Source organism: Pempheris klunzingeri, chromosome 11 (genome assembly GCF_042242105.1).
Source record: "Pempheris klunzingeri isolate RE-2024b chromosome 11, fPemKlu1.hap1, whole genome shotgun sequence".
Taxonomy (NCBI): Eukaryota; Metazoa; Chordata; class Actinopteri; order Acropomatiformes; family Pempheridae; genus Pempheris; species Pempheris klunzingeri.
In genome coordinates this window covers 17621634-17646627 of record NC_092022.1, presented here as the reverse complement: position 1 = coordinate 17646627, position 24994 = coordinate 17621634, and the positions used below count along the sequence as shown (strand labels likewise).

At 41.6% G+C, this 24994-nt stretch overlaps 2 protein-coding genes across 5 annotated transcripts; both read left to right on the top strand.

Annotated features, from left to right (window-relative positions):
- The first annotated feature begins 548 nt into the window (after positions 1-548).
- LOC139209376 (MYND-type zinc finger-containing chromatin reader ZMYND8-like) lies at positions 549-18409 on the top strand. 4 transcript variants are annotated; one of them, XM_070839052.1, is made up of 21 exons: positions 549-767; positions 865-1100; positions 6136-6206; positions 6792-6955; positions 8700-8843; positions 9323-9436; positions 9619-9711; positions 10139-10226; positions 10311-10366; positions 10452-10529; positions 10640-10755; positions 10882-11357; positions 12398-12526; positions 12653-12817; positions 13108-13620; positions 14541-15017; positions 15128-15276; positions 15555-15635; positions 15721-15799; positions 15954-16193; positions 17161-18409. In XM_070839052.1, the coding sequence occupies exons 2-21, from the start codon at positions 1087-1089 to the stop codon at positions 17337-17339; spliced, it is 3426 nt and encodes a 1141-aa protein (XP_070695153.1). In that variant the 5' UTR covers positions 549-767; positions 865-1086; the 3' UTR covers positions 17340-18409. The 4 variants fall into 4 exon arrangements, with proteins under 4 accessions (XP_070695153.1, XP_070695151.1, XP_070695152.1 ...); XM_070839050.1 differs by having other exon boundaries at positions 8622-8843; XM_070839051.1 differs by lacking the exons at positions 549-767; positions 865-1100 and adding an exon at positions 1442-1545.
- A 149-nt stretch (positions 18410-18558) lies between these two features.
- LOC139209309 (death-inducer obliterator 1-like) lies at positions 18559-24301 on the top strand. The gene is made up of 7 exons (XM_070838958.1): positions 18559-18638; positions 20688-20769; positions 20868-20930; positions 21049-22276; positions 22387-22639; positions 22865-23152; positions 23318-24301. Exons 3-7 carry the CDS (start codon positions 20879-20881, stop codon positions 23675-23677), a joined length of 2181 nt encoding a protein of 726 aa, XP_070695059.1. The 5' UTR covers positions 18559-18638; positions 20688-20769; positions 20868-20878; the 3' UTR covers positions 23678-24301.
- Positions 24302-24994: the final 693 nt, after the last annotated feature.

Genomic DNA, 24994 nt, shown 5'->3' with positions numbered 1-24994 from the left:
AAACAGGAACATTTTAAATGTGCCCCAGATTATATTTTTGGAAGGTTATTAAATAGGATTTCATTACATTATGTTTTTCTATTGTATTACGTGATTAACTGCTGCTCACTGTCAAAAGGACAGCAAAAATGATGCTTTTTTCAGCTGAGTTTAATTATGAATGTCCACTGTTACAGTGGTCAATGTGTTCCCTCTTATGGAGGAGATTTGGAAATGTAGATTTTTAAATTCAGTCAGTTTAATTTTAGTTTTTTTATTATATTTACTTGACTTTGCTAGACATGGAATTGTATTTGTATAAATATATGAATACATATATATGATATATTCATGTATTTGGGTAACACTCAGTCGGCCGTTATATATTATGGGTACTATGGTAACAACAGTAATGTGTGACATAAATAGACATGGCTTCCTCCAAACTGTAGGTCTTCTTCCCTTTCCTTTTCATTACACCATAAATGTGTTTTAACTGTATAATGTCTCATTTTTACCGCCTATTTTCCTATTTTTTATCTGGCTGACTGGCTTGCAAAAATAGGTGAGGAACTACAGCCTCCCTTTTCTCTCGAAAGAGCCAAGAGGGAGGGAGGAGTTTCAACAAAGGCCCTCTCCACATAAAAAAAAAATGGACGCTTGTGCAGAGAAGCCATGGTGTCCTGCTCCTCACAGTCTACATGCTGGCATTTTTACTTCTAAAGCCTTCAAAGAGGACAGCTACTGGCAGATTCTACACTTGATGCCTTAAAACATTGTTAAATGGGGTTTGTATGTCAAGATTAGCCGTATTAATCATGTTATTTTGTGGTTTTAGGCCTAGCTCTGTGCTTATTTTTCTTCCCCTGTCTCTGACACTCACAGTGCTGCCCCTGCCTGCACTGAACAAAGATAATTACTCAGGAAACATTTCGGCCAATCAGACGCGGCCTTGTATCTTGCCTGTGAGGAAAGCGACCAGTCAGGATCTGGCTAACATCACTGGGGCCTGATCGCCTTGCCTGAAGAGCGGAGCCTTCCCCGGCTGAGGGCTGAGAGTGTCCTCCATGTTTTATAAGTGTTGACATAACAGTGTGTCAGGCAGCCATGCATCCACAGAGGTAAGCTCTGTCTTTTTTATCTCAGCTCTGTGATAACAACATAGCTTCCTTCTTGTTGTGGTGGTGACTGTTGGTTTCTCATGATGAATGTGCACACCTTAGAATCAGTTTAGTGTGCAGGAGGAGGAGCTGGGGTGGATTGGAGGCCTCGCCAGGCCTCTCTGCTCCACAGTGCTGAGGAGGGTGGGGGGTTGGGTAACGACTCTCACCCTTGCTCTCTCTCTGTGTCTCAGGGTCACATGGGTGCCCCAGACAACCAGGCTGCCGTACAGGAGGCAGAGTGGACCATGGCAAATCCTTTTCCTTTTTTATAATGCAAAAGAGAGTTGGATTTAAAAATGGCACCCACATCTCCTTTCTGTTGTGGCAGTCTTGTGTTGTAGCCTGGCAGAGAAAGAATGGGGGATGGGCGGTGGAGGAGGAAGGGGGGTATTATGTACCCTTTGTAAGTGGATTGGCTCTGTGCTGCTTTCTTGTGTGTCATGCCAGGCCGGTTAATAGACATGGGGGGCAACAGATGTGCTTGTTAGGAGGACAAGGAGTGCAGGGCATAAATGAATACTGGTTTTCAGTCTGCTAGTTTTATTTATGCATATGTAAAATAAACGACGCCTAAACTAAAAACTGCATAACTGTGCACATTTAAGAAAATTGCGCTGCGGATAGAGTTTCTACCCTTCATACTGACCAGAGTAGGAGCCCACATGAACCAGAGCTTTTGTCAAAGAGCAATCCTTTTCCACCACTTCCAGTCTAATCTTTAGAAATAATGTGTTGAGACACAGAGTAACTCTGTTTACGGCCTTAGGCCCCGAGTTTACAGCCCGGGGCTTCGTCGACTCTACAGCACTATTGTGAAACTGCTTCCTCCACTCTGATCCTCAAACAGACCGTAGCCATTTTGTGTTTTAGAGAGCTCTTCTCAGGAGAACTTAAGTCTTCTCTTCTTCACAGATCAGATCAGACAGCAGGACAGAGAAACGACATGATTCGTAACATGTTTTTGCATGACGTGTGTAAAAACAAAAAATTTAAATTAATATATATATATATATAGATAGATAAGATATTTTATAAAAAATCTACACAAAGACAGGATGTACGAGGAAACTCGTACTGTTTGTTGCCGTTAATATATTTTTGAGAGCACAGACTGCACTTTGTGTTACATCATGAATCACTGTTTTAGCAGTCTCAGTTGCTTGAGGGAAACAAAGAGTGTTATTCCTCTCTTGTGGCCAGTCATTTTTCCTCTACATGACAGCCCAAAAAAAGTAACGTTGCAGTCAGTGTTTCCTCCTAAACTACAATTAATTCAATGCCTGTAAAACCAAAACCAAAACTTTAACTACCAAGTAGTAGCGAGTTACTCCACAGTGCTCGAGTGAGCCTGTAGTACAAACTTTACATTGATAGTTAAAAATGTCAGCAATGCGTAACGTCATGGTGTGGGAACAAATCATATGGGCCTCTTACTGAGGCAATGCAGCCTATAAACAGGACGGCAGAGGTTGAATAGCAGAGCCACTGACTTATGAACCATAACCACAGATATAATCTCCCAAAAGAACTTTTTCAAATCCCCCCAGATTTATTCTGTCATAATCAAGAGGGGCACGCTAAACTGAAGGAATATAAACCGTCTAATGCAGGGGGAAATCTCTGCATTGCAGCAAAAATGCTGTTTAAGAGGAAGAGGGGAGCCTGCACACTGTGATCCGTGTGGCATAGCACAGCCGACCAATAATGTTCCACCCTGTTGGCCCTCCAGCCAATTGCAGCTGCAGTTGAGGTTAAAGATTGACAATCAGAGGGAGCGCAGCAGGGAGAGCAAGGGCCTTCTGGAAAATTCCACAGCCATCTTTGATTCACCCTTTACAGCCTTATATAAAATCCAGGTCAAACCTTTCTTTCATACTGGATATTCTGAGCATACTAGTAGTGTACTTTGATGTTGGGACATTGTTTAAACATTGTAAAGGAGTCGTGCTAAGAAAAGGCATCTTTATGGAGTTAAAATAGCTATTTTATGAAATGTAGACTAGGACATTATACCGTCTGCTTTTGATTAATTTGTTGTTTCAGGAAAAGCATAAACTAATAATACGTATTTCCTCATTTGTCTGCATGTGCTAGTTGGTCTTGTGAAAGCTGACTGCATCTTGTCATTTTACAAAACCTAATAATCTCTCTAAGGCTTTATGTTGCAGGATAAGTGGGATGTTTTTTAGTCAGTCGTATTAATCCCAAGTGCTCTCTATGACAGTTCTGGTGCAGTGAGTTCAATATGATGTTTGCAATGGCTTCCCTGTAGAGCCATATAGAAGAAGGGTCATTTATTCTGATATGTTTAATGTGTAAAAACTGCACATTCTTTAAGCTATAGAGAATAGCTTTAAATGGCTTCACAGTGCTGGTCTCTCTTCCTTCAAAATGAAATCTAATTATTCTATGACAGCAGTATTCTCAGGGAAGGAGGGAAGCAAAAATCAAAGACGTTAAAAAAAAAAGAAACAGATGAGATGAGTGTTTCTCACTTTGCTGGATGTCCTTGTGTCTCCCTCTCTGTGTTTCTCTTCTATCACGGCCGTGAAGGTTTGTCTTGACATAGCTGTGTGTGTGTTTTTTTTCCTCTTTTTTTTTTTTTTTTTAAATGTTGGGCTGTAATCTCCATAGATCTCTCTGGTCCTCCTGCATGGATGTGCCAGTGCCTGAGACTGAGCCTCGGAGTGGGGGATGGGGGAGAGGGGGGAGGGGAGCAAGCTGTGGCCTCCATTTTCTGTGACGAGAGAACCCTGCTCGTCTCTCACAGGAGAGGAATCTAAAGGCACTGAGTCAGTGTTGTTTCCTTTTTGTCCATCAGGTACTACTTGCAGAGGGGAATACTGTCAGTGTTTTCTTGTACCCGCGTCTCTCTGGAATATATCCCAGAATCTGCTGAGGATTTATTTTCCTTACTCTCCTTGTGTGATGGATCATAGTTCCTGATCTGAGAATGCCCTTTGGATCAGCAAACCTTTTTTACTGCTGGTCATCCTGTCTGTTGCAGCAATGTCTTGCCATTGGTATTAAGTGTGTATATAATACAGGGTTGTGGCACTTTGTTCAGCAGCTCTGGGCTGCCTGGTGATGGCGAATGTTCTCTCCTTTCAGAGCTGTGGTACACGTAGCAGAGCTACTTGGCTAACGTCTTCTTATTTTCATGTGGGCCTCGTTTGTTCACTCAGTCCGGAACAGGAAGGCCCCGGAGGGGTTGGGGTTTGTGTGTGTGCGCGTCTATGTGTGACTGTTGGCAGGCTGAAACAAGATACCCATATGCCATATTTTAAGAAACTCTGCTCAATCCATGACTGTCGTTTTTCAGACTATACCAGTTATGTTAAGCCGTCTGTGATTGCCAGTGTATTTAGAGTAGCCCTGAAGATTGTGAGTAGCAGTCTTGGCTTTGCTATTTTTTTGTTAGAGAGAAGATATTACATTTTTAAATCGATGTTAAACTTGTGAATTGAGAAGCAAATATCCAGGCTAACTTGCTGTTTAAATGAGTATAGAATTAATAGCAGATATGATTACATTCAATCTCTTCAGTCATATCTGATTGACTAAACTCTTAAGGATATGCATTTTAACCTCCTTATTACTATCAGTGAACCGACATTTGATCAACTTTGCATGGAATGTCTCTTTAAGGGTGGAGGAGGGGACATGAAGAGCATTCCTTTACTTTTTAGAGGAGAAAAAAAGCTTATCCCACAAATGTGGTTGACCTTTGAGTCTTAGCCTGTAAACCCATCACCCTAGCTGGAAACCAGAGCTGCAGCCAAAGCTATGAACTGGTCAAGTGTGTGACCTGTCAGGGGTCCTTGCGAGGGTTTTCTTCTCGGGGCTTGTGAATAAAGGCTACATCCTTGGAACGAGGCCCTCTGTTGCTCTGACAAAGGAGGAGCCAAACACTCAAAGACTTTCATTTATCACCAGAGCCCCTTTTATTCTCATCCTTTTTTTTTTTTTTCCTCAGGAAATTTGATGAGAGTAGGACTGGAGACCAGGGAAAGCAGGTTTCTCCTGTGCTAGATGTGTTTGTGTTGGAGATAATGTACACATAGCTTTTGGATTGATTCGTAATCTATAGATTTATTAAGCTATGGTACATTAGCTTTCAAGCACAGCAGTAACATAGGCCTATATTTTGAGCTTTAAAAATAAAAAAAATGCTTATGTAACTCCACAATTATGTACGTGAATATATCCTAAATAGAAAATATGTGGTGCCAGATTTGTAAATTGGGTGATAAACAATGTTATAAGCATGACTTTGGCCACTGGAGCTGTTTTAAATATGCATGTAGTGAAAAAATATTTAGATAGACCTTGTTCAAAGGTTGTTAGATTGATCTCTTGCTATTGGTCTCCAAGAATGGGCCCAAATCCTTGGAGGGTACCCTGTTGTTACTGAAGGGGCTAGAAAGGTAGCAAAAACGTATACTGTTAATTGCCATGAGACGCTACTCCTCTAGTAGCGTGGACCAATTCCCTCTGACTCTCTCCTTACTATAGGACTGTTCACCATTTGTAGTAAACAAAGATCAGGACCTAGTCGGACTATGTTTGACTGCTGCAATCTCTCCTGAAGGACGGAGGTGCAGGGTAATGTCAGCTAAATGGCCCTATGTGGTGTTGTGAATATCAACTTGTGCTTAGCGAAGAGGACTGTTGCCATGGTGATTGTTACCGTTCTCTCTATTGGAACATAAAGAACACATTCAGACTCGTTTGTCACTTGTCGTTTGACTTGCTTTGCTCGTGTGTTATGGGAAGGATTTGAACTTCGTACCACGATATCAGAGATGTGCTGAAATCAAATGAAAACAATAACAATGGAAACCTGCAGAGTCCCCATTGACACATCCTCAGGGACGCGGGTGCCCAAGGTGGTGTTCCACTTGTTTACTGTTATGGTGATGTGGTTCCTGAACACCCTGTCTGACTTTGTGTTTGCCTCTCTTTCTGTGTGCTCTTGTTCGGTGCTCTGCAGTCTGGCTGAGGAGGAGGTAAAGACAGAGTCTGATGTGGTAGAGGGGATGGATGCGTCTGCACGATCCAAAGGTAAGTCTCTAAGGCCGGGTACCTCGCATTTAGATTCAAACATATTATGCGTTTTAGTTTAAGAGAATGACATGGTTATTTACTATACATTTCCGTGAGCAGTGTTAGGAATTTTGCTGGTCTCTTGAGACTGAAGATAATCCATAATGCTTGGCTGCCTGCCTGTTTAGAATTTGTGTATGAAGTATGAACACAGGGTCTACTTAGTTTAGAGGAAGCCCTCTAGCTGTGTGTTACTACCAAGTGGTAAATTGATATTTTGCATCTTCAATTACTGCTTTTTAGATCAGTGTGCTTGCTGTCAGGACAAGAGGTTAATGTTATCAGGATGAGAAATTTCTAAAATCTGAACACTGCATGCATTGTATTGAATTGCCCAGCTGAAATGGCTTGTTTCAATTTGCACTTCCTTAGTTTCTCAATACGCTCTGAGAATGTGGGGTGATGGGAATTATATATTATGATTGTTATTGTTATCATCCTCTTAAGTTATTCATGTCTGTCTTTTAACCTTCTTAAATACGTGTGAGTGAACAATACAAGCTTGTCTCCTGTTGTGTGACAACCTGGCTATTTTGCACCCAGTCCCTGATCCACCGGGGTCAGCAGAACGACCAGTGGCACCACAGAAGAGAAAGGTGTCGAGTCCCACCCATTCTTCCAATGGACACTCTCCTTCGGACACCTCCCCCAGCCCTGTCAAGAAAAAGAAGAAGCCTGGGGCAGTCAACAGCAACAGCAAAGACCAGGTAAGGGCTCCAGTATACTCATTTCAAAATCCGGCGTGCTCTCAAAGGCTGTGGAGAATACTGCTGGGGGCAAATGCCAGTGTAGTCGCTGCAACCGAAGGTTTCTCCTTCCACATCAGAGAGTGGAGTTAGCAAATGGGATGGCACCTAAAACAATTAAAAAAAGAGTGACTTTGGGTTGCTTCTTATTTCCCCCAGCAATTCATCATATTTAAAGGGCAATAAACTCACAAAATCCTAAGGGACTCATCTTTACGCTCAAAAAGGAGTTGTTCGTATGACTTGTTTTCCAACTTCATTGTAAATAAAATGTGTCTATAGTTGTTACGACCAGCCGTACTCAAAGATGGAGTGACAAGCCTGCCATCACAGTATGTGATATTGTGAAAATATGAGGATAATGTTGCCCATTCTTAGTCTCTCCTGGAAGGCATTTGTATTGTTGTACACATGGAAAAGTGCCAGAAATGGTTGTGTAAAGAATGACAAAAGAGACCTTTTAGAGAGAAGTTCAAACCCTCTTTTCTCATCCCGCAACAGCTGGCACCTTTTAGTCTTCTTCTGTAATATAGTCTTGTTCATGTGGTCAGCACCTGTATTATCACCCTTCAGGTAGTCTGAGAGAACACAAAACAAACTCTGACTGGAGGCCTGCAGAGATCAAAGCCCACTGCAAAGTCCAGTGACTTCTGTCTCTGTCAAAAATACGCCACATCGCCTGCGAGAGCACGCCAGTTTTGATTTTGACTGTAGTATACTGCCAGATTTCAGGTTGACCCACATGTATGGATGTGGATATGCCTTGCTGTGATAGATCTTGTGTGGGTTTGGAGCAGTGCCATGAATGCATAGTCAACTCGCAGTTACTTTATTATATTTTTTTTTAGACAGTTTGCATATTTGTGTGTTAATCACCACTAGTGGTCAATTCTATCCTGTTGTTTTGCTGAATTTGAGTGTTGTGCATTTTGGTGAGATGACTCTGATGCATATGCTTTTATTATCTGCGTGCCGAATTATTCCCTTTTTGCCCTTTAGTCATCTGTTGTACCTGCATGATATTAAAAGATAATTCTAGCATTTTTTTGTGTAATGGATGTTTGATGTGAACATGTAACGGCTTGCCAATATGTTTAGAACAAAAGCTGCAATTGGATTTAACTCCTACTCCTGATAAATTACTACTAAACGCTTATTCAGTGTAAACTAAAGTGTTACCAGCTTGAGATAACTGGGATTGTGTAATGTCATCTTGAGTTGTGAAAGCAGATGCATCAGCTTCAATTGAACCATTAATGTAGTATCACAGTATCAGTTAAGCACTAGTTAGTACTTACCATACCATGCATTGTGTTCACTCTCAGGTGAAACATGAGAGAGAAAGATGAGCTATCTAACTATAACATTAGAGTAATCACAGTAGCCAGAAGTTCACACCCAAAGACCTGTTGGGTTAGTCTTGTTTGACTCACAGTTGAAACAGTCACGTGATCAGATGTTCAGATAGTTTACTTATTTCCTGTTGGATTCATGGCCTGAACTGCCCTCAATGCTGCTTACCCTCCTTACCCCACCTTACTGCTGCCTTGTTTCTGTTGCACTGCACCTTTTTGTGTTCCTGCGTGTTTTTGAAACCTGCCCCCTGTTTCTCTTGCCTGCATTTCAGTCAGAGCTAAGACATGGTCCCTTTTACTATATGAAGCAGCCAGCACTCACCACAGACCCTGTTGATGTTGTACCGCAGGACGGCAGGAATGACTTCTACTGCTGGCTGTGCCACCGCGAGGGCCAGGTGCTCTGCTGTGAGCTCTGCCCCAGGGTGTACCACGCCAAGTGCCTCAAACTACCAGCCGAGCCCGAGGGCGACTGGTTCTGTCCAGAGTGTGAGGTATCTCGCTAAAGACGTGTATGTGTGTGGGAGTACACAAAAGATTGTGGGACTTGAGGCACGATCTTGCTTGGTTGACAAATGGGGTGTCGAGACTATGTGCCATGAGCAGCATCAGCCAGGGAGGAGGAACGGATCACTTGATATCACTTGCTTTTGTCTGTGGTTGATCAACAAACCTGCTGACTCTTGGCCCACCATGACACATGGTGTGACACCCCTGCAAGCTAATGGCTCACACTACAAGTTTGAGAGATGTAATATAAGAATTTTGATCTGTCTCTTTAGAGAAATTTACTGTGGACTTATTTCTATTGGCACATTTAGATATTTGTACAAGCTCAATCAAAAGACGGCAGATAATGTAAACTTTACTAATGTTAAGAATTTCTATCAGTAGCAGTGTTCAGTCATTTTGCTTAATGTTTATTTTCATTATATGTTCGTGTTATTAATTATTAAACTTCTTGTTGTTGCAGAAAATAACAGTCGCTGAATGCATTGAAACCCAGAGCAAAGCAATGACAATGCTGACAATAGACCAGCTCTCCTACTTGCTCAAATTCGCACTCCAAAAGATCAAACAGCCTGGGGTAAGGCTTGTAAAAATCCATTGTATGCTGGTTTAATTGCTGTTTTATAATATGCTATGTTATGTTTAAGAAAGTGTTTGGTATTCAAACAAAAAAGTCAGGAATGATATCAGGGAAATGAGACATCCACATTTTGGCTAATGCACCTGCTTCTTTTTTTCATATTTTGCTGAACTGAGCAGACTGAGCCTTTTCAGAAGCCTGTGTCCCTGGAACAGCACCCAGATTATGCAGAGTACATTTTCCACCCCATGGACCTGAGTACTTTAGAGAAGGTAACACTAGTTATTTTCTTTAAAGAAAAATATTTTAAAAAATACTCCAAAAATGCTGAATGTGAACAAAAATGTTGGAATGAGCATCAGAGGACAACAGAAATACACAAAATGTTATTGTGTAGCCTTCTGAGTGGTAGATTTGCAGCTTTGATTAAGGATAGAAATTTCATACAGAAACATACAGACAGACCAACACAAGTGAGGCAAAGCATCGCCAGAACATTTAATATAGAAAACAAGAAACCTAATGAAAAAATGTGGTCACAAAATGCCACTGAGGAAAAAAACACACAAGTACAGAGTCATTGCCATACACAAGTAAAAAAAGCAGACATTGCACAGCAAGATATGTGGCACAGCGTTTATCATATTTACCACACCGTAGAAGTATCTTGTTTTGACTGTCATTTACACTTTTTCCTAGACTATCAAAAAGAAAATGTATGGCTGTACTGAAGCCTTTCTCGCTGATATGAAATGGATCTTACACAACTGCATCATCTATAATGGAGGTAGGACACTTAACATATCAGTAACCCCTCTACTCTGCCAATATAGTGACGAAAATATAAATTAAGCGTGTTACTTTTTTCCAGGTAATCACAAATTAACAGCAACTGCAAAAGTCATCATCAAGATTTGTGAACATGAGGTAAAGAAGCTTTAGTAACTTAGTAATAGCAAAGATTCTGTTGATGTTTCAGATTTTTAATTGATTTAATTTATGGCATCTCTAGATGAATGAAATTGAGGTGTGTCCAGAGTGCTACCTGTCTTCATGCCAAAAAAGGGACAACTGGTTTTGTGAGCCATGTGTAGGTCTTTACACAGTCTTAAATATTAGATTCAAGCAGTGTTTCTTTTACATTTTGGTTTACATTTTAGATATGTGAAGTATTGAATTATTTTGCTTTGTCGTTAATAGAGTCAACCCCACCCCCTGGTCTGGGCTAAGCTAAAGGGCTTTCCGTTCTGGCCAGCAAAAGCTCTTCGGGAAAAGGACGGACAGGTAGATGCACGATTCTTTGGGCAACATGACAGGTGAGAAGTCTTTAAGTAGAGAGCTGACTATAGAAATAGGGTTGCTGGACCAAAACTAAGTCTTGTGATTATTCTAATTTGGTTGAGTTCATTGTTCATTGTGCTTTTTGCTGTGCTTTTATGTAGAGCCTGGGTCCCCATCAACAACTGCTACCTCATGTCCAAAGAGATCCCCTTCTCTGTGAAGAAGACAAAGAGCATTTTCAACAGTGCCATGCAAGAGATGGAAGTCTATGTGGAAAACATTCGCAAGAAATTTGGGGTTTTCAACTATGCACCCTTCCGCACGCCCTACACACCCAACAACAAGCTGCAGATGCTGCTGGATCCATCCAATCCCAGTGCTGGGACAGTGAAAACAGAGAAACCAGATAAACTTCGCTTCAACTTTGATATAACTGCATCTCCCAAGATGGTCCTTAGTAAGAGTTCCACTCCCAGTGGCATGAGTCGGAGGGTCTCCATGACAGACATGCCTCGGTCTCCCATGAGCACCAACTCCTCGGTCCACACAGGGTCTGATGGGGAGCAGGACATGGAAAAGCCCAGCAGGAATCCTGCCTTCCACTACAGCACTGGAGAGGAATCAATGGACTGTACTGGTAAATAAACATTCATTTATCCATCCACCCAGTATCTATACAGCTTGTCCTTAGGTGGTCATAGGGAGACTGGAGCCTGTCCTAGCTAACAATGGGTGTGAGGTGGGGTACACCTGGACATGTCACCGCTCACAGGTAGACACATAGGAGCAGACAACCATTCATACTCACATTCACACCTACATCCAATTTGGATTGACCAGTTGTAGCTATAATTGCTATTTTATTACTATTACTATGTATCAAATGACGATCTGAAAACAATTTCAATGTGAAAAGGTTCGCTCGTAGGAATGAACCTACAGAGAATTGTCACCATAGACTAGATATTAGAAGTGGACGTAGCTACCGTGACCTCACTCATTGGTTCTTGGACTACCATTTTGAAGCCTCAAGTTTGACGATGTGCCATCTTTGCTTTTTGGAGCCAGAAGTTATACTTTTTTTTTCTCCCCACCCTCATTGGTCCACAACTTTATTGTTTGGATTCACTCTCATCGCTCTTATAATGTCGTCCTATTTCTCAGGAGGTTACTGTTTTCATCATCAAGCTCTACAAACCCACTGCTCACAACTGCTTAGCACCAAAGAGCAGACAGACAAAATTAGCAATTAGCTGGTGAACAAAGTAGAGCATTCAGCAGATTAAGAGCCAGACATTTCCTTCAGCAGATGGTTCATGTTCAAGTTACAGCTAAAAGAAGAGTGAATATTGGACCTACGTACATAAATTGGCCACAAACATGACATCAAATGAATAATAAGGTTGCTCTGTAACTGCTTGATATAGGCAACTGGTTGCTAACAAGTTCATTGTATCTACTGTAGTGGTGATGCTATGTCAATACTGTGTCACAACTTGCTTCTGTCCCTGAAAGTCTCTGAAAAAATCAGTTATTGTAGCTGTATAGTCACCTGCATGTATACACATCACTATGGCTGTTTAGCCATGAGTGGAGTGATGCTCTTTTCAAAAACATTTTTCCTCAACATGTAAAGTAAAACTATCTAAACTTGGATTTTTAAAAATGAAATTGCAGCATCTCCTGTCTCAGGGAAGATGGGTCCTGCAGGCAGCGTGACAGGCAGCCCGAAGCCTTTTAACTCTGGACTGGTGCCCAAGCAGGACAGGACTGCAGGCACAGGTGGCATCCTCAATCTCAACTTGGGTCAGTTCCACCAGCAGAAATATACTGTAATGATGTCATAAAGGCTAATAATCACCATATCATCATTCTCACGTTAGCTAATATTTGAATTTATGCTGAAATCGGACATTTACCTGTTCCTTTCAGATCGAGTGAAGGCTGAGATGGATCTGAAGGAGCTCAGTGAAACGGTGCAACAACAACAACAACAGCAAAACCAGCAACAACAGGGATCGTCAACTGCAGCCCCAACCCCAAAGAGACCTATCAGGAGCCTAGACAAGACTATTGAGAGCTGCAAGGCACAGCTTGGTACATACAGTCACCGCTATTCTTATACTGTACATATTGTACCTTGATGATGCTAGATGAGATTTTTGTTCAACAGTATTTCATGTTGTAATAATGTAGGAAGAATTTACCCAGAGCACGTCGTAGCTAACATGTTAAATCGGACATAATGTGACTTAGAATTGGTAGTGGGAAACAGTTTGTCTGGCTATTACCAAAGAAAGTATTTATTTCTTTATTTCAATGTGTCTGACAGAAAGGATTTTAACTCTTAAAAGCCCTGAATAAAGAATGTATGTTTCTCCATACAGGGATAGATGAGATTTCCGAAGATGTGTATAAGGGTGTGGACCACAGTGACTCTGAGGACTCTGAGAAATCGGACTCGAGTGACAGCGAGTATCTCAGCGATGAGGAACACAAGCCAAAGAGCTCCACCCAGGACGACAAAGACAAAGCAGAGAGAAAAAAGCCCAGAGCAAGCACGGAGGGAGATAATAAGGAAGGAGTTACGGGGACAGTTGATAAAGCTACTTCTGAATCCCTGCTCAAAGACAAGCAGGGTGTCAATGGACCAGATAGGGACCTCCAGGACAAGCCCAGAACGCCCCAGTCTCAACCCCTTACTGACAAGCCCAAAGCCCCAGAGGAGGGCAGAACAGCTGCTGCCACATCAGTGGCCGAGCAAGACTCTGATTCAGAGAGAGAGCTAGTGATTGACCTTGGGGACGAACATGGAGGCCGTGACTCCAAGAGGGGGAAGAAAGAGCCAGGGGCGTCTACTGCCAAAACTCCCAAAGAGTCTAATGTTGCCAAGTTGGAAGGTGAGGCCCTTGATATACTGTGTTCATTTTCTCCTGTGGTTCTCATTCTGACTATGACTCCCAGTTAGGACCACTGGGAGGAAATAATAACCTGATCTTATAATGTTAGAACACACCCACACAGCGAGGTCCTGGTCAGGGTGAGCTTCAGTGGAGGTCCATGTAAATTAAAACACAACTCTGCTCCAACACACCGTGCTGTATCCACCAAACCTCTAATCTATCTTGTCTACAGGTTAGTGCCTGAGGCTGTTTCCCCGTTTCCTTATATACAGTTCATGATCAGTGATGTGTGGGATAAATCACCATAGATACAAAGTATACAAACATTATTATTTTCATAATCCTTTTCTTAATGATATGATATGTACAAAATACCATTGATCTTGGCAATACAAAAATGTAGGGTATGTATGAAAGGTGGATATAAATTGCCACAAGCACAAAATATATAATTGGATCCATATTTTTTTTCAACCACATTTTAAAAACACTATACTTAAATCCTATCTGTCTCTGTAATTAGTAAGTTATACTATATATTCTAAGTCCTTGGTTGACCTTAAAACATCCAGCCCTTAAATGTATAGCACTGCACTCAATACTCACAATCAAAATCGATGCAGCAGAACCAAGAGAATTCTTTTTATTCCACTAACTCACCTTTCTTTTCATAACCTGGCACCTACATTATCCACAAAGCAAGTCAACAATAGTTTGGTCAGGGTTTGGGTGTCTTATGCTGGCAGTGGCTAGCCTGAAGCAGAGATGAGGAGCGCGCTGGTAAATTTTCTATCTCTCTCAAATTCTGTTCCTAGACAGCAAAACATGGCTTCACAACTACTCCTTCATTTAACCCTCCTATGTTTAAACTGCCTAGTTCAGGAATCCATTAGCTATGTTATTTTCTTTCTCCCCAGGTAAACAGCCTTCATCTTCTGCAAGCGCCACACCGTCACGGGAAGCAGCCTCTAACCTGAAAGACTCACTGCAACCTGCCATCACAGCAGCCCTCAACCTTGTTTCCACTGCAGCCTCTGGTCAGTCCAGTGCCACCACAGCTCCCAGCGGATCCGCCAGTGCTCCCTCTCCCGCCTCCACCTCTGTCTCCACAACATCCCCAGCACCTGCTGCTATAAAGAAACAGCGCCCTCTACTGCCTAAAGAAACTGCTGAGGCTGTGCAGCGGGCAGTAGTTTGGAATCCAACCAAATTTCAGACGTCCTCTCAGAAGTGGCACATGCAGAAGGTACAGAGGCAGCAGCAGCATGGCGAGCAGTCGGCAGTGCAGACACAGGTTCAGAGTCAAGGGCAGACGCGCACCCCGCAGCAGCTGCAGTCACAGCAGCAGAACAACCTCTCAAGTACTCGCTATCAGACCAGACAAGCAGTCAAGGGTATTTACACCGGCATAATCATTCATCCGAACATTAAACTCTACATAATAAAATTAAATGTATATGAAAAGATGTATAATTTCCATTGTTTCCAACTTTATCCCCTGCAGTGCAACAAAAAGACCCACCGCAGAGTACTTCCTCATCGACAGCTGGCCTAGTCCCATCTGGTAGCTCCTCCTCTTTCATGTCGGGGGACGTGCAGATCCCTACAGTCTCAGCAGACGTGGCCGCAGATATAGCCAAGTACACAAACAAAGTAAGTTACAGTCCTCAGCTCTGTGTTTAAATGTGCAAAACGAGAAAAGGACTGCAGTCATTAATCACTGAGAAAATACAGAATTTCTCTCAATATTGAGTAATTTTGCCCTGATTATAATTTTGCATGAAGTATTTCACGTAATGTAAGGAAGGACCAGAACATAAAGAAATTATTTTACTTCAAATAAATCAAATTAGTGCTCTGTTAATTTCATTTTTACAGAATGTAAGAAGTGAAAAATGAGGACTGATATCATGTTTGTCAAAACTCTGCAGATTGTGGACACAATAAAAGGGACAATGACCGAAATATACAACGACCTCTCCAAAAGCACGTCAGGAAACACGATTGCAGAGGTGAATTCTAGCATAAACACTGAAGCTTATAACTCTGTCATCCTAACACATGACAAGTTTTAATCCCCTCTTTTTTTCCCCACAGATTCGACGATTAAGGATAGAGATTGAGAAGCTCCAGTGGCTGCATCAACAAGAGTTATCAGAGATGAAACACAATCTTGGTGAGTTTCCTGCTTCTGGAAATGTGTCCACACACCTGAGAGTTGATTTATTATTGAACCAGTCTTTTCATGAATATTACATATAAACAGATGTTTCTTTTTCACACACTGTATGAGTTTCAAGTTGTTTTTGTTTTGTCTCACTTAAATGCAGAGCTGACAATGGCAGAGATGAGGCAGAGTCTGGAGCAGGAAAGAGAACGGCTGGTGGCTGAGGTGAAAAAGCAGATGGAGTCGGAGAAGCAGCAGGCAGTGGACGAGACCAAAAAGAAACAATGGTGCGCTAACTGCAGGAAGGAGGCCATCTTCTACTGCTGCTGGAATACGAGTTACTGTGATTACCCCTGCCAGCAAGCCCATTGGCCAGAACACATGAAGTCCTGCACACAGTCAGGTAGCGTAAACACACTCATGGCATACTAATATGTCCAATATACAGATTGCATAAAGTAATGAAATAAAAGTAGTCCACCAAACCACTCGCATGGGGATGCACACAAAAATATCATGCTCCAGTATTTTATTATGAAACAATATACTGTTTTTCATTTAAAGTTAATGTAGGTCGACTAAATACACTTCTGCTGTTCTCAGAGCCATCGTCAGGCTGTGCTTACTGGACATGTAAGACACATGGCAGTGAGCTAGCATTAAGTAGAAAGTAGTGTGTTCTGCCACAGAACAGACAGCGGTGTACTGCATAATTGTTATATTCTCTGCCTTTAGGATGGATGCTTCCTCTGACATTAACAAGATTTATATTGAAAGTCAGCATTCTTTTAAATTTGAGTGACCACATTTTTGTGTATTATACAAAAAGACGTGTAATTCCACTGTCACTTGTCTAGGATAACGGTTTCTTTTGTGGGTTAAACAGAATTTTTTCCAAGGTTATCTCTATCCACTCACATTGAAGTGGTGTGAAACTCATTCTTATCAGATGGGGTTGCAAGTGCATTGAAAAAGACAAATGTTCTCACTCTTGACGGCTGACTTGTTTTTTAATTCAAATTGGAGGCAAGTACTTCTCCCCCTTTTATGTTACAGTATATTCCATTTAATGTCAAATGCATGATGTGTCAAATGCAAGACACCATCTCAGACACAGCCTGTCATTCCTCCTCTAACCACACTCCCATGGTCACTAAGCCTCTCTCAGCCCAAACACTCATCCCTTCAAATGCCCACAGAATGTATCGAACAGCTGAGAAAGCACAATATAATTTTGCAGTAATAATTACAAATGGTTTGAATAGTTAACCTCATCATTGTGTTTTTATAGACACATAAAAGTCTGCAGACAAACCCAAGCAGAAATACAGTGTCCATGTTCTCATTTTAAATTTTGCTTGTCCTTCCAGCCACAGCTTCGCAGCAGGAGCCAGAAGCAGAGCCCAACTCTGAGCCTTCAGTCAAATCCTCAGGCCTCTCTCCTGCCACACAGACCCTGCCTGCAGGAGCAGGATCCATATCAGACAAAAGCAACTCTCCCACATATATGGAGAAGAGCAAGGACAGTGCTGGTGTCACTGTGACCTAACTGCTACACTACAGATACTCTTGCACATTTTTCAAGGCCACCATGGAGCTTGCCGTGTCAAATGTGTGTCATTGAACATTGAAGCTTGAAGGCTTGCATCTCCTGTGACAAATCTTTTTTTTTTTTTTCCATTCCCATTCATACATCTGCCTGGTGGACACTTTTTGGTTCATCTCATGGTTTCCACAAGTTTGTGTTCAGGTTGATTAACCTTGTGAAATTAGTCTGTCTTGAGAACTGAAATGTGAGCCTGTACATTTCCATACTGTAGCTTTGTTATAGTTCTGTTACCACTTTGTTTCATGGCTGAGCAAGATTGTATGAACCCACAGAATATTTACTACATTTAATACTTTAAAATGCTGCTCTGAAGTACTTCATGGCTGTTTTTATTTTGTTGATTGCTCCCCATCTAATGAGACAAAAAAAAATTAAACCGCTATCAGCAATTGATACTCATTCATCATGGTGCCATCAGAGGTGTTTTGAGTTATGCAAGTCAGATCAGTGTTTTATACCATGTCCACTTCATGTCATTTTAAGTATTCTGAGTAATGCAAGTTTAAGCCTGTTTTCAACTTTGTCCTCTTCATGTCAGCGGTGACATTTTTTGGCTCATACCAGTTTTGTATTCTAGTTCCACATTGTATAGACCTACATTAACAAAAAAAAATCAGTGATTTATTAAAAAGAACTAAAAAATGTAAACTGTACAAAGTTTTTGTAAGAAAATACCTGAACAATATTTATAGTGTTATATGTTTTTATAGTATGTTAAATGAAATCACATTTCTATGTGTCTAAACAAAAAGTTATTTGAAAATAAATTACTTCACATGAATGTCAGGTCTGAGCGCAAATTCTCTGTTAAACTGGTTATCCAAAGCTGATGTAAATCCTGATCAGACTGTGTCTAAGAGCTGGGTAGACCTAAGTAGAAACTGCATTTTGGCTGGGTATTCTTTCCTGTGAGCATGTCTGTTTTGAGCTTGTGTCTCTTTCGTGTTTACATATTGTACATACAAAAAATAAACTCGTGAAGAAAAAATAAAAACGCTCTGATCAACTTAGTACAATGAATCTTGACTCATTTATGGCATCAGGCGTCTTTCTTAAGAAATTAACCACAAATAATCAAACGACCTCTGATAAACTTTGGACCCAGATCTCAGGTTTCCGCCTGCGTGAAATCTCGCGAGATTACGTAGCGGCGAGGCAGAGAAAATGGAAGGCTGTGCTAGCTAGCTAGCAAGCTGAGCGAACCCATTAGTAACTGGAAACTAATCATTTATATCCAAGGTATGACTTCGGTTTTCCTCACGGTGTTAATGTACAAGCCTTCAAAATTTAATTCATATGTCGGTATCGTTGGAGACTATTAGCTTCGCAGTGCATTGCTCGTATCACCAGGTAGTGTAGCAGCTAGCCGTTAGCTAAATTAGCTGCTGAGAACAATGTCGGTCGAGAGGCGACAGGAGACTCCTCTACTCCATTTACAGAATAACTCATGAGGGTTTGCCTCACTGCACATCACGTACGTTTCGTTTCTGCGCTTGTACATCCGACCGAGGTCTGGTTTTGAAATAAGTAAGGACTGTTGTTTCGTTTCTCTTTTGCTAACGAGTGTTATTTCGAGTACATCACTGTGGACTGCCTACCTATTTGCCACTCATGTTGACTTTGCATAAATGGACCATCTGCACCAGGCTGAGGTACACACGTCGGTAGCATGTAGGTAACATTTTTGGGCCTCAACACAACAGGCAACTAACACTAGAAAGCAGTGAGCAGATGCTGTAAGTAACACCGGCGGATAAAGGCGAACAATAGGAAGGCAATATTGATTCTTGTTAGATTAGGCACAAAGTTGGCAACAACATCTTCATCAAGTATTCCCCCAATGAACTTGCAGTGAAATTAAAATGCACACATTTGCTAAGCTAAATGAAAGCCCATAGCTACACTAATGTAAATATGTGGACAACTAGCCTTACATTTCTTTACTCTGTAATGAAGGCATCAAACATAATGTCTGCAGTAGTAAGGAAGTGGAACATAATATTCTATGTTTTCACTTGTCAAACGTGATCAAACCCAATTGTTTCAGCTTTCTCATCTTCATTTGTAAGATGAGCTTAAGTGAAGTTCCAGATCAACTTGATTTGAGTTTGGGTTGAAGTTCATCAGTGTAAACATACATTCAGTTTCTCAGTAGATAATGCAAATGCAGTCTAATACAACAGCCCTGCAATAAATCCCATCTCTGTGAAGGTTAAAATGCTCAGTTTTTGTTGAAACTGTTTGTGGTTGACTGTTGAATTATTAGATAATAACTCCTCAATATACAACTCAATAGTAGTTAACTTTCTGAATCTGTTAAACAATAATCGAGTGTTATAACCTTATGAAGGTTTGATGTGTTGAAGGACTGTTTTATTTTCATGTATCATTCATGTATTACAAGTATGAGTTTTTAAATACACTGTTCAGTGTGGAATGATTTACCATGACTGCCATTGCCCACTGCAGGCTTTATTTGTAATTTAGTTAAATTGTTATGGTATACACTACTCACAAAAAGTTAGGGATATTCAGCTTTCGGGTGAAATTTCAGGATGAACCTAAAATGCATTCTAACCTTTTCAGGTGAACTTAATGTGACCTTCTCTAAACTTTTGAATGCACATGTCCAACTGTTCAGAGTTTCAGCACTTTTTGCACAAGTTGCTGTTCTCTAACAAGGTGATTAACAGCAAAATTCAACAAAAAAAAACCAGGTTTGATCCCGGAATCGACCAATGCATTTCATGGTTCAATCAGAATTGGTATTTAAACAGTCCTCCTCATCATGCTGTTCACATTCTGACATCATGAGACCAAGACGACACCTAACAATTGATCAGCAGCACCTCGCCATTGCGAGGCTTCAAACAGGAAGTCCTCAGATGGAGGTGTTCACTGAGCTTAGAGGGTCCCAGAGTGTTATCAGGAGGTTGTAACAGTGATACAGAGAGACTGGAAGAGTCACAGAAAGGAGAGGAGTGGACATCCTTTGGCCACATCCCAATTTATTGAGACACTGAAAATTTTTTGTTGTGGTATACCCACCACTGTTGTTAGATTTTCTTTCAATAAATTGTTTGAGATGAAGAAATTACCATTGCATGCTTCTACTTAAATGCCCTACTTTCATGATATAATATCATTGAAGCATTCACTTTTTACATTTTCCATAAATTTCACCTGAAAGACGAATATCCCTAACTTTTTGTGAGTCGTGTATGTTTGTGGATTGACTCCTAACCTAATGTGATTGTTTTTGTGTGTTTTTCTCCCTAATTTCCCCAGGTGCAAAGAAAGATAAGTGGAATGATGCTTTGCATGTCCTGAAAATTAGGCTTTGGCAGCCATCTGCAAATTGGTTGTAAAGGTAGGTTTTTCTGCATTTAGTCCTCGTTCATCTTGCCCAGTAGTTAAATTTCCTTTAAGCTTGTATACTAACAAATGATCTCCTCTGTGTTTTGACAGCCTTGTTACCTATGAATGTCAATATGGACCCAATGGAAAATAACGCCAATGATAATGATTCAGGTAAAATAGATCCTTTAGTTCACGAGTTACTTCATTTGGCAGACTGTTGCTTTAGATGAATGTGAAATAGATTTTAGTTATCTTTTCTCTAATCTGGTGTATTCCTGTCTTTCTTTAGAGGAACAGCACAGTCGGTCAGAAGGGGCAGATTCGAGTGTTAGGCCATCCCTGTCTCAGGTTAAAAAGTCCTGGGGCTTTAGGCGGACAACCATTGCTAGAAGGGAGTTCTTGGAAGAAGTTGGAGAACTAACCCACAGTCCTCCGATTGTACGCAGAGGCAGAAGTCGTCGAACCACCCAGACACCCCGGGCCACTCCAGATATCCGCACTACCCAGAGACCCTCTCGTGCAACCAAGAGTGTTCTAGATGACCTTGAGTGGTCCGCCCCATCTTCACCTATATCAGAGGAGAGCAAGTCGGCCTCAGAAGCCTCTGCAGCAGGGAACCTTGACCCCAGTTTATGGCAAGATTTTGGGTCTGCCTTCCACACTGCCTTCTCACTGCTCGGCGGGAATGAGGACTTGTCAATGGAAATGTCTAATACACTGGCAGTCCCTGACATTTTGGAAGGCACTGATGCCATCGAGGCCCCTCCTTTACAGGCTGTAGATGAAACTGAGGTGCCTGATAGTATGGAATCTGCAAATGATGAGGAGATTTCGCAGCCTGTTGCTCTAGACAATGTGCCAGAAGGGGAAATCGATGATGTGGTATTAATCTCTAGTCAAGAAGAGGACAGTGATGAAATGACTCTGATACAGATAAAACAGCAGATGGCATCTAAAGGCAGACAGGGAGAAACAAGAGCTAGAGGGGGGAAAGGTGGAAGAGGAAAGGCCAGAGGGAGAGGCAGAGGAAGAGGTAGGGGAAGAGGTAGAGGTAGAGGAAGGGGCAGAGGGAGGGGCAGGGCAGTGGAACTTCAGTCAAACATTGTGGACGCTGAGGATAGCGATGATGACGTGATGCTTGTTACTCCGGTTGAACAGCAGCTCCAGCAGTTGCAAGAGGAGGAAAAAGTAAACGACCCACACAGCCCTGCGGAAATAGAGATATCACCTGGTCACTCTGATGTAAGTCTGAGTCCTGCTCAGCAATCCAGCTCAGACTGCATAATCATAGACACTGATTTAGACCAGATTGGTGATGTAACTCCTGGCCAGTATGATGATGCACCTGAGGAGGAGGAGGAGGAGGAGGAGGACGAGGAGGAGGAGGAGAAGGAGAAGAAGAAGAAGAAGAAGAAGAAAGACCACAAGAATGTAAGAGAGTATTCAGACATATTGGACTCAGAGGCTTATGACTCCAATGCTCTGTACTGCATCTGTCGACAAAAACACAACAAAAGGTAACATGCTCATTTCTGGTAACAAGATCTCTTGGGGTTTGGAGGTTTGCATACCTCAACCATCTGTTAGTTGCGCTTCCTGATCGCTGTTGTTTGTTCACTGCTTCTAGGTTCATGATCTGCTGTGACAGTTGCCAGGAGTGGTTCCACGGCAACTGTGTTGGTATCAGTCAGACACAGGGCCACATGATGGAGAGGAATGGGCAAGAGTACATCTGCCCCCATTGCACTGCTAAGAAGCAGAGCCAACTCCAACCTGAGCCTCACTCTCAGCCAGAGCTCGAGCTTAGCTTTCCCGAATGCTTGACACTGAATCCTTCAAGTGAAGAAGGGGAGGGACGTGAAGAGCAGCAAGCCCTGAAGGTTAGAATTGCATTTGGATTTGGATTGCCAGTGATACCCTCATGGCTCACTGTCCTAGATCACAACCAAATATATAAATAGCTTCTCAACTTGTTTGGGGCAGCAGTCATTCCTGTGTGACAGTAAATATGTGATATATCATTGCAGTGTTTGTATCATTAGTCATTGGCTGATTTGCATGAAGGAAGTCTGACTGTGGGGTCTAAGGTAAGACTCTGGTTTCAGGAGACTGTCGTGACGGAGGAGGCGGCAGTGGAAGAGCAAGAGAATGAGGAGGTCACTGTGATGAAGGCAGAGCCTGAACCCGAAGCCAAGATGGAGACCAGCAGCTCTCTTCCGTTGTGCATCGGACCAGGGTGCTCCAAACAAGCCTTACCGGACTCTGTTTACTGCGGCACTGACTGCATCCTTCAGCATGCTGCTGTCACCATGAAGACTCTTTCAGAACCAAAAGTGCCCAAGTCCAGAGGAAGGGCGGCGCGAAAAGCTGCCACTGCCAGACCCCTCACAAAGGTATGTCATTTCAACATGGAGACTGAAAAAATGAGTTAGTGCATAGGCCATATATTTTCTTGTCAATGTTTGCATTTTGTGTCTGATTTTAATGTAAAACCACAGTGTAGAAATCTGTTCTATATTTTGAAGTATCTTTATTTGTAACAAATATTTTTGTCACAGGGTCAGAGGCCTGGTAGGATGTCTAAGAGATTAGCAGAAAAAGCTGAGGAGGGAGGTGAAGAGGAGGAGATGAAGGAAGATGATGGAGGTCAGAAGAAGGCTGCATCTCCCTTAGCCTGCGACCCCAGTCTCACAGAAGTTATACCATCATCTAAGTTTTACACAGCGTGTATGTACCATTCGCTACTCATACACACCCTAATCATACAGCAGTTTACATGCACAAAGTGCCTCTTTTGGCATTACAGATTTTGCTTCTTCTTTCAAACAAGGCACCATAACACAGTCATATACAAGCACACACACACACACACACACACACACACAGATGGATCCACACATTCTCTCACTCTGGGATGACTGATAAGTAGCAGGGGTCTGCAGTGGGTAAGTATATCCACTTTTATAGTTTTTGTTGATTCTAATGCCCAAAATGTGCAGAAACAGTTTTGACTGGTCTGGATTCCAGTATTTTCTTTTAAACCACTCTCATAATGGCAAAGTGCCAACTGCAACACACAGCAATTATGTGTGTGGTTGTGCTGGGTAGGTTAGGCACTTAACCGCATTTGCTATCAGCATAATGAAACTGACGTTCAGTTTGTCCGATTTTGCAAAGGGTCTCTTGCAAACTCAAAAGTTTCTCTCAAAAAATATACGTATATGTTGCAGAACATGACAATCAGTCACTCACTGGAAGAACAAGGGTTGGAAGAAGCTTTAGTTGGGGGAAAAAGGAAGGCTTAACACATCAACGCGTTTGTTTCTTATCCTTGCAAACATGCCTTGTACTGAGAAATAATCTGTTGGCCTTTGAGAGTATGAACTTTACAGTCAAGGTTCAAGGGGAGTTTCTCTGCAGTGCACTAAAAGCATACAGCGTGTTTCACATGTTCAGCTCAACAGTAAGATGCACATAAACACAACTTCACTAATTATTCTAGTTTTTCATTACATTCTCTCAAAATCAATTGTAACGGCTTTTTAAAATCAGATACTCAAAGTTTGAACTTTATCATTCCCATTGTAGATGTTCAAAGACCCTGTGATATTTTTTTAGTCACACCACTGTATGAAAAGAAGTAAATTTTAGATTGAAATTTAGTGTAGCGATTATATATAAAAAATATATAAATTCAATTACTAAACTGCATATCTGGCTAAAGGGCTTTGGCAAGTGCTGGAAAAACAATCCCACATAGATTACAAAGAAAAGCTTTGTGCACACTCCATTTTATTATACTACATACTATACACTCTATGATCTGCACTCTGTTTAATCAAAGACTACATACGACTTGCCTGAAGGTGGTTTATGGCCAGAAGTGTGTGTTTATTAAAATGGAGTGCTCATATCTCAGTGAAGATTTTTCTCAATATTTAGGAAATGAAATGACGGTGGGACTCTATTGGGTTCTATTATTATTATTATTATTTTGTGAAAAATAAGTAGTGCCACGATGTTGACGAGACACATTTCCTTTTGAAACTGAATGGTTATCTCAGAGTGGTTCATCTTTTCAAACAAGGACCCTGATGTCCAAGTACCTGTAGTTTCTTCCTACAGACACACAATCATTAGTTGTGTGCATCCTTTTTTTTTTGGCAGTTGCATAAATTGCTGAACCAGTTGCTGCATTAATCCATGAAATGCACTTGATAACACACACACACAGC

Coding starts and splice junctions, on each gene's coding strand:
- LOC139209376 (XM_070839049.1), top strand. CDS start 1,499: ATGGGGGATGGGCGGTGGAGGAGGAAGGGGGGTATTATGTACCCTTT. Junction 6,956..8,621: donor ACAGCAACAGCAAAGACCAG/GTAAGGGCTCCA, acceptor CCTGCATTTCAG/TCAGAGCTAAGACATGGTCC. Junction 16,194..17,160: donor GAAGTCCTGCACACAGTCAG/GTAGCGTAAACA, acceptor TTGTCCTTCCAG/CCACAGCTTCGCAGCAGGAG.
- LOC139209309 (XM_070838958.1), top strand. CDS start 20,879: ATGAATGTCAATATGGACCCAATGGAAAATAACGCCAATGATAATGAT. Junction 22,277..22,386: donor CGACAAAAACACAACAAAAG/GTAACATGCTCA, acceptor CACTGCTTCTAG/GTTCATGATCTGCTGTGACA. Junction 23,153..23,317: donor CTGCCAGACCCCTCACAAAG/GTATGTCATTTC, acceptor TTTTTGTCACAG/GGTCAGAGGCCTGGTAGGAT.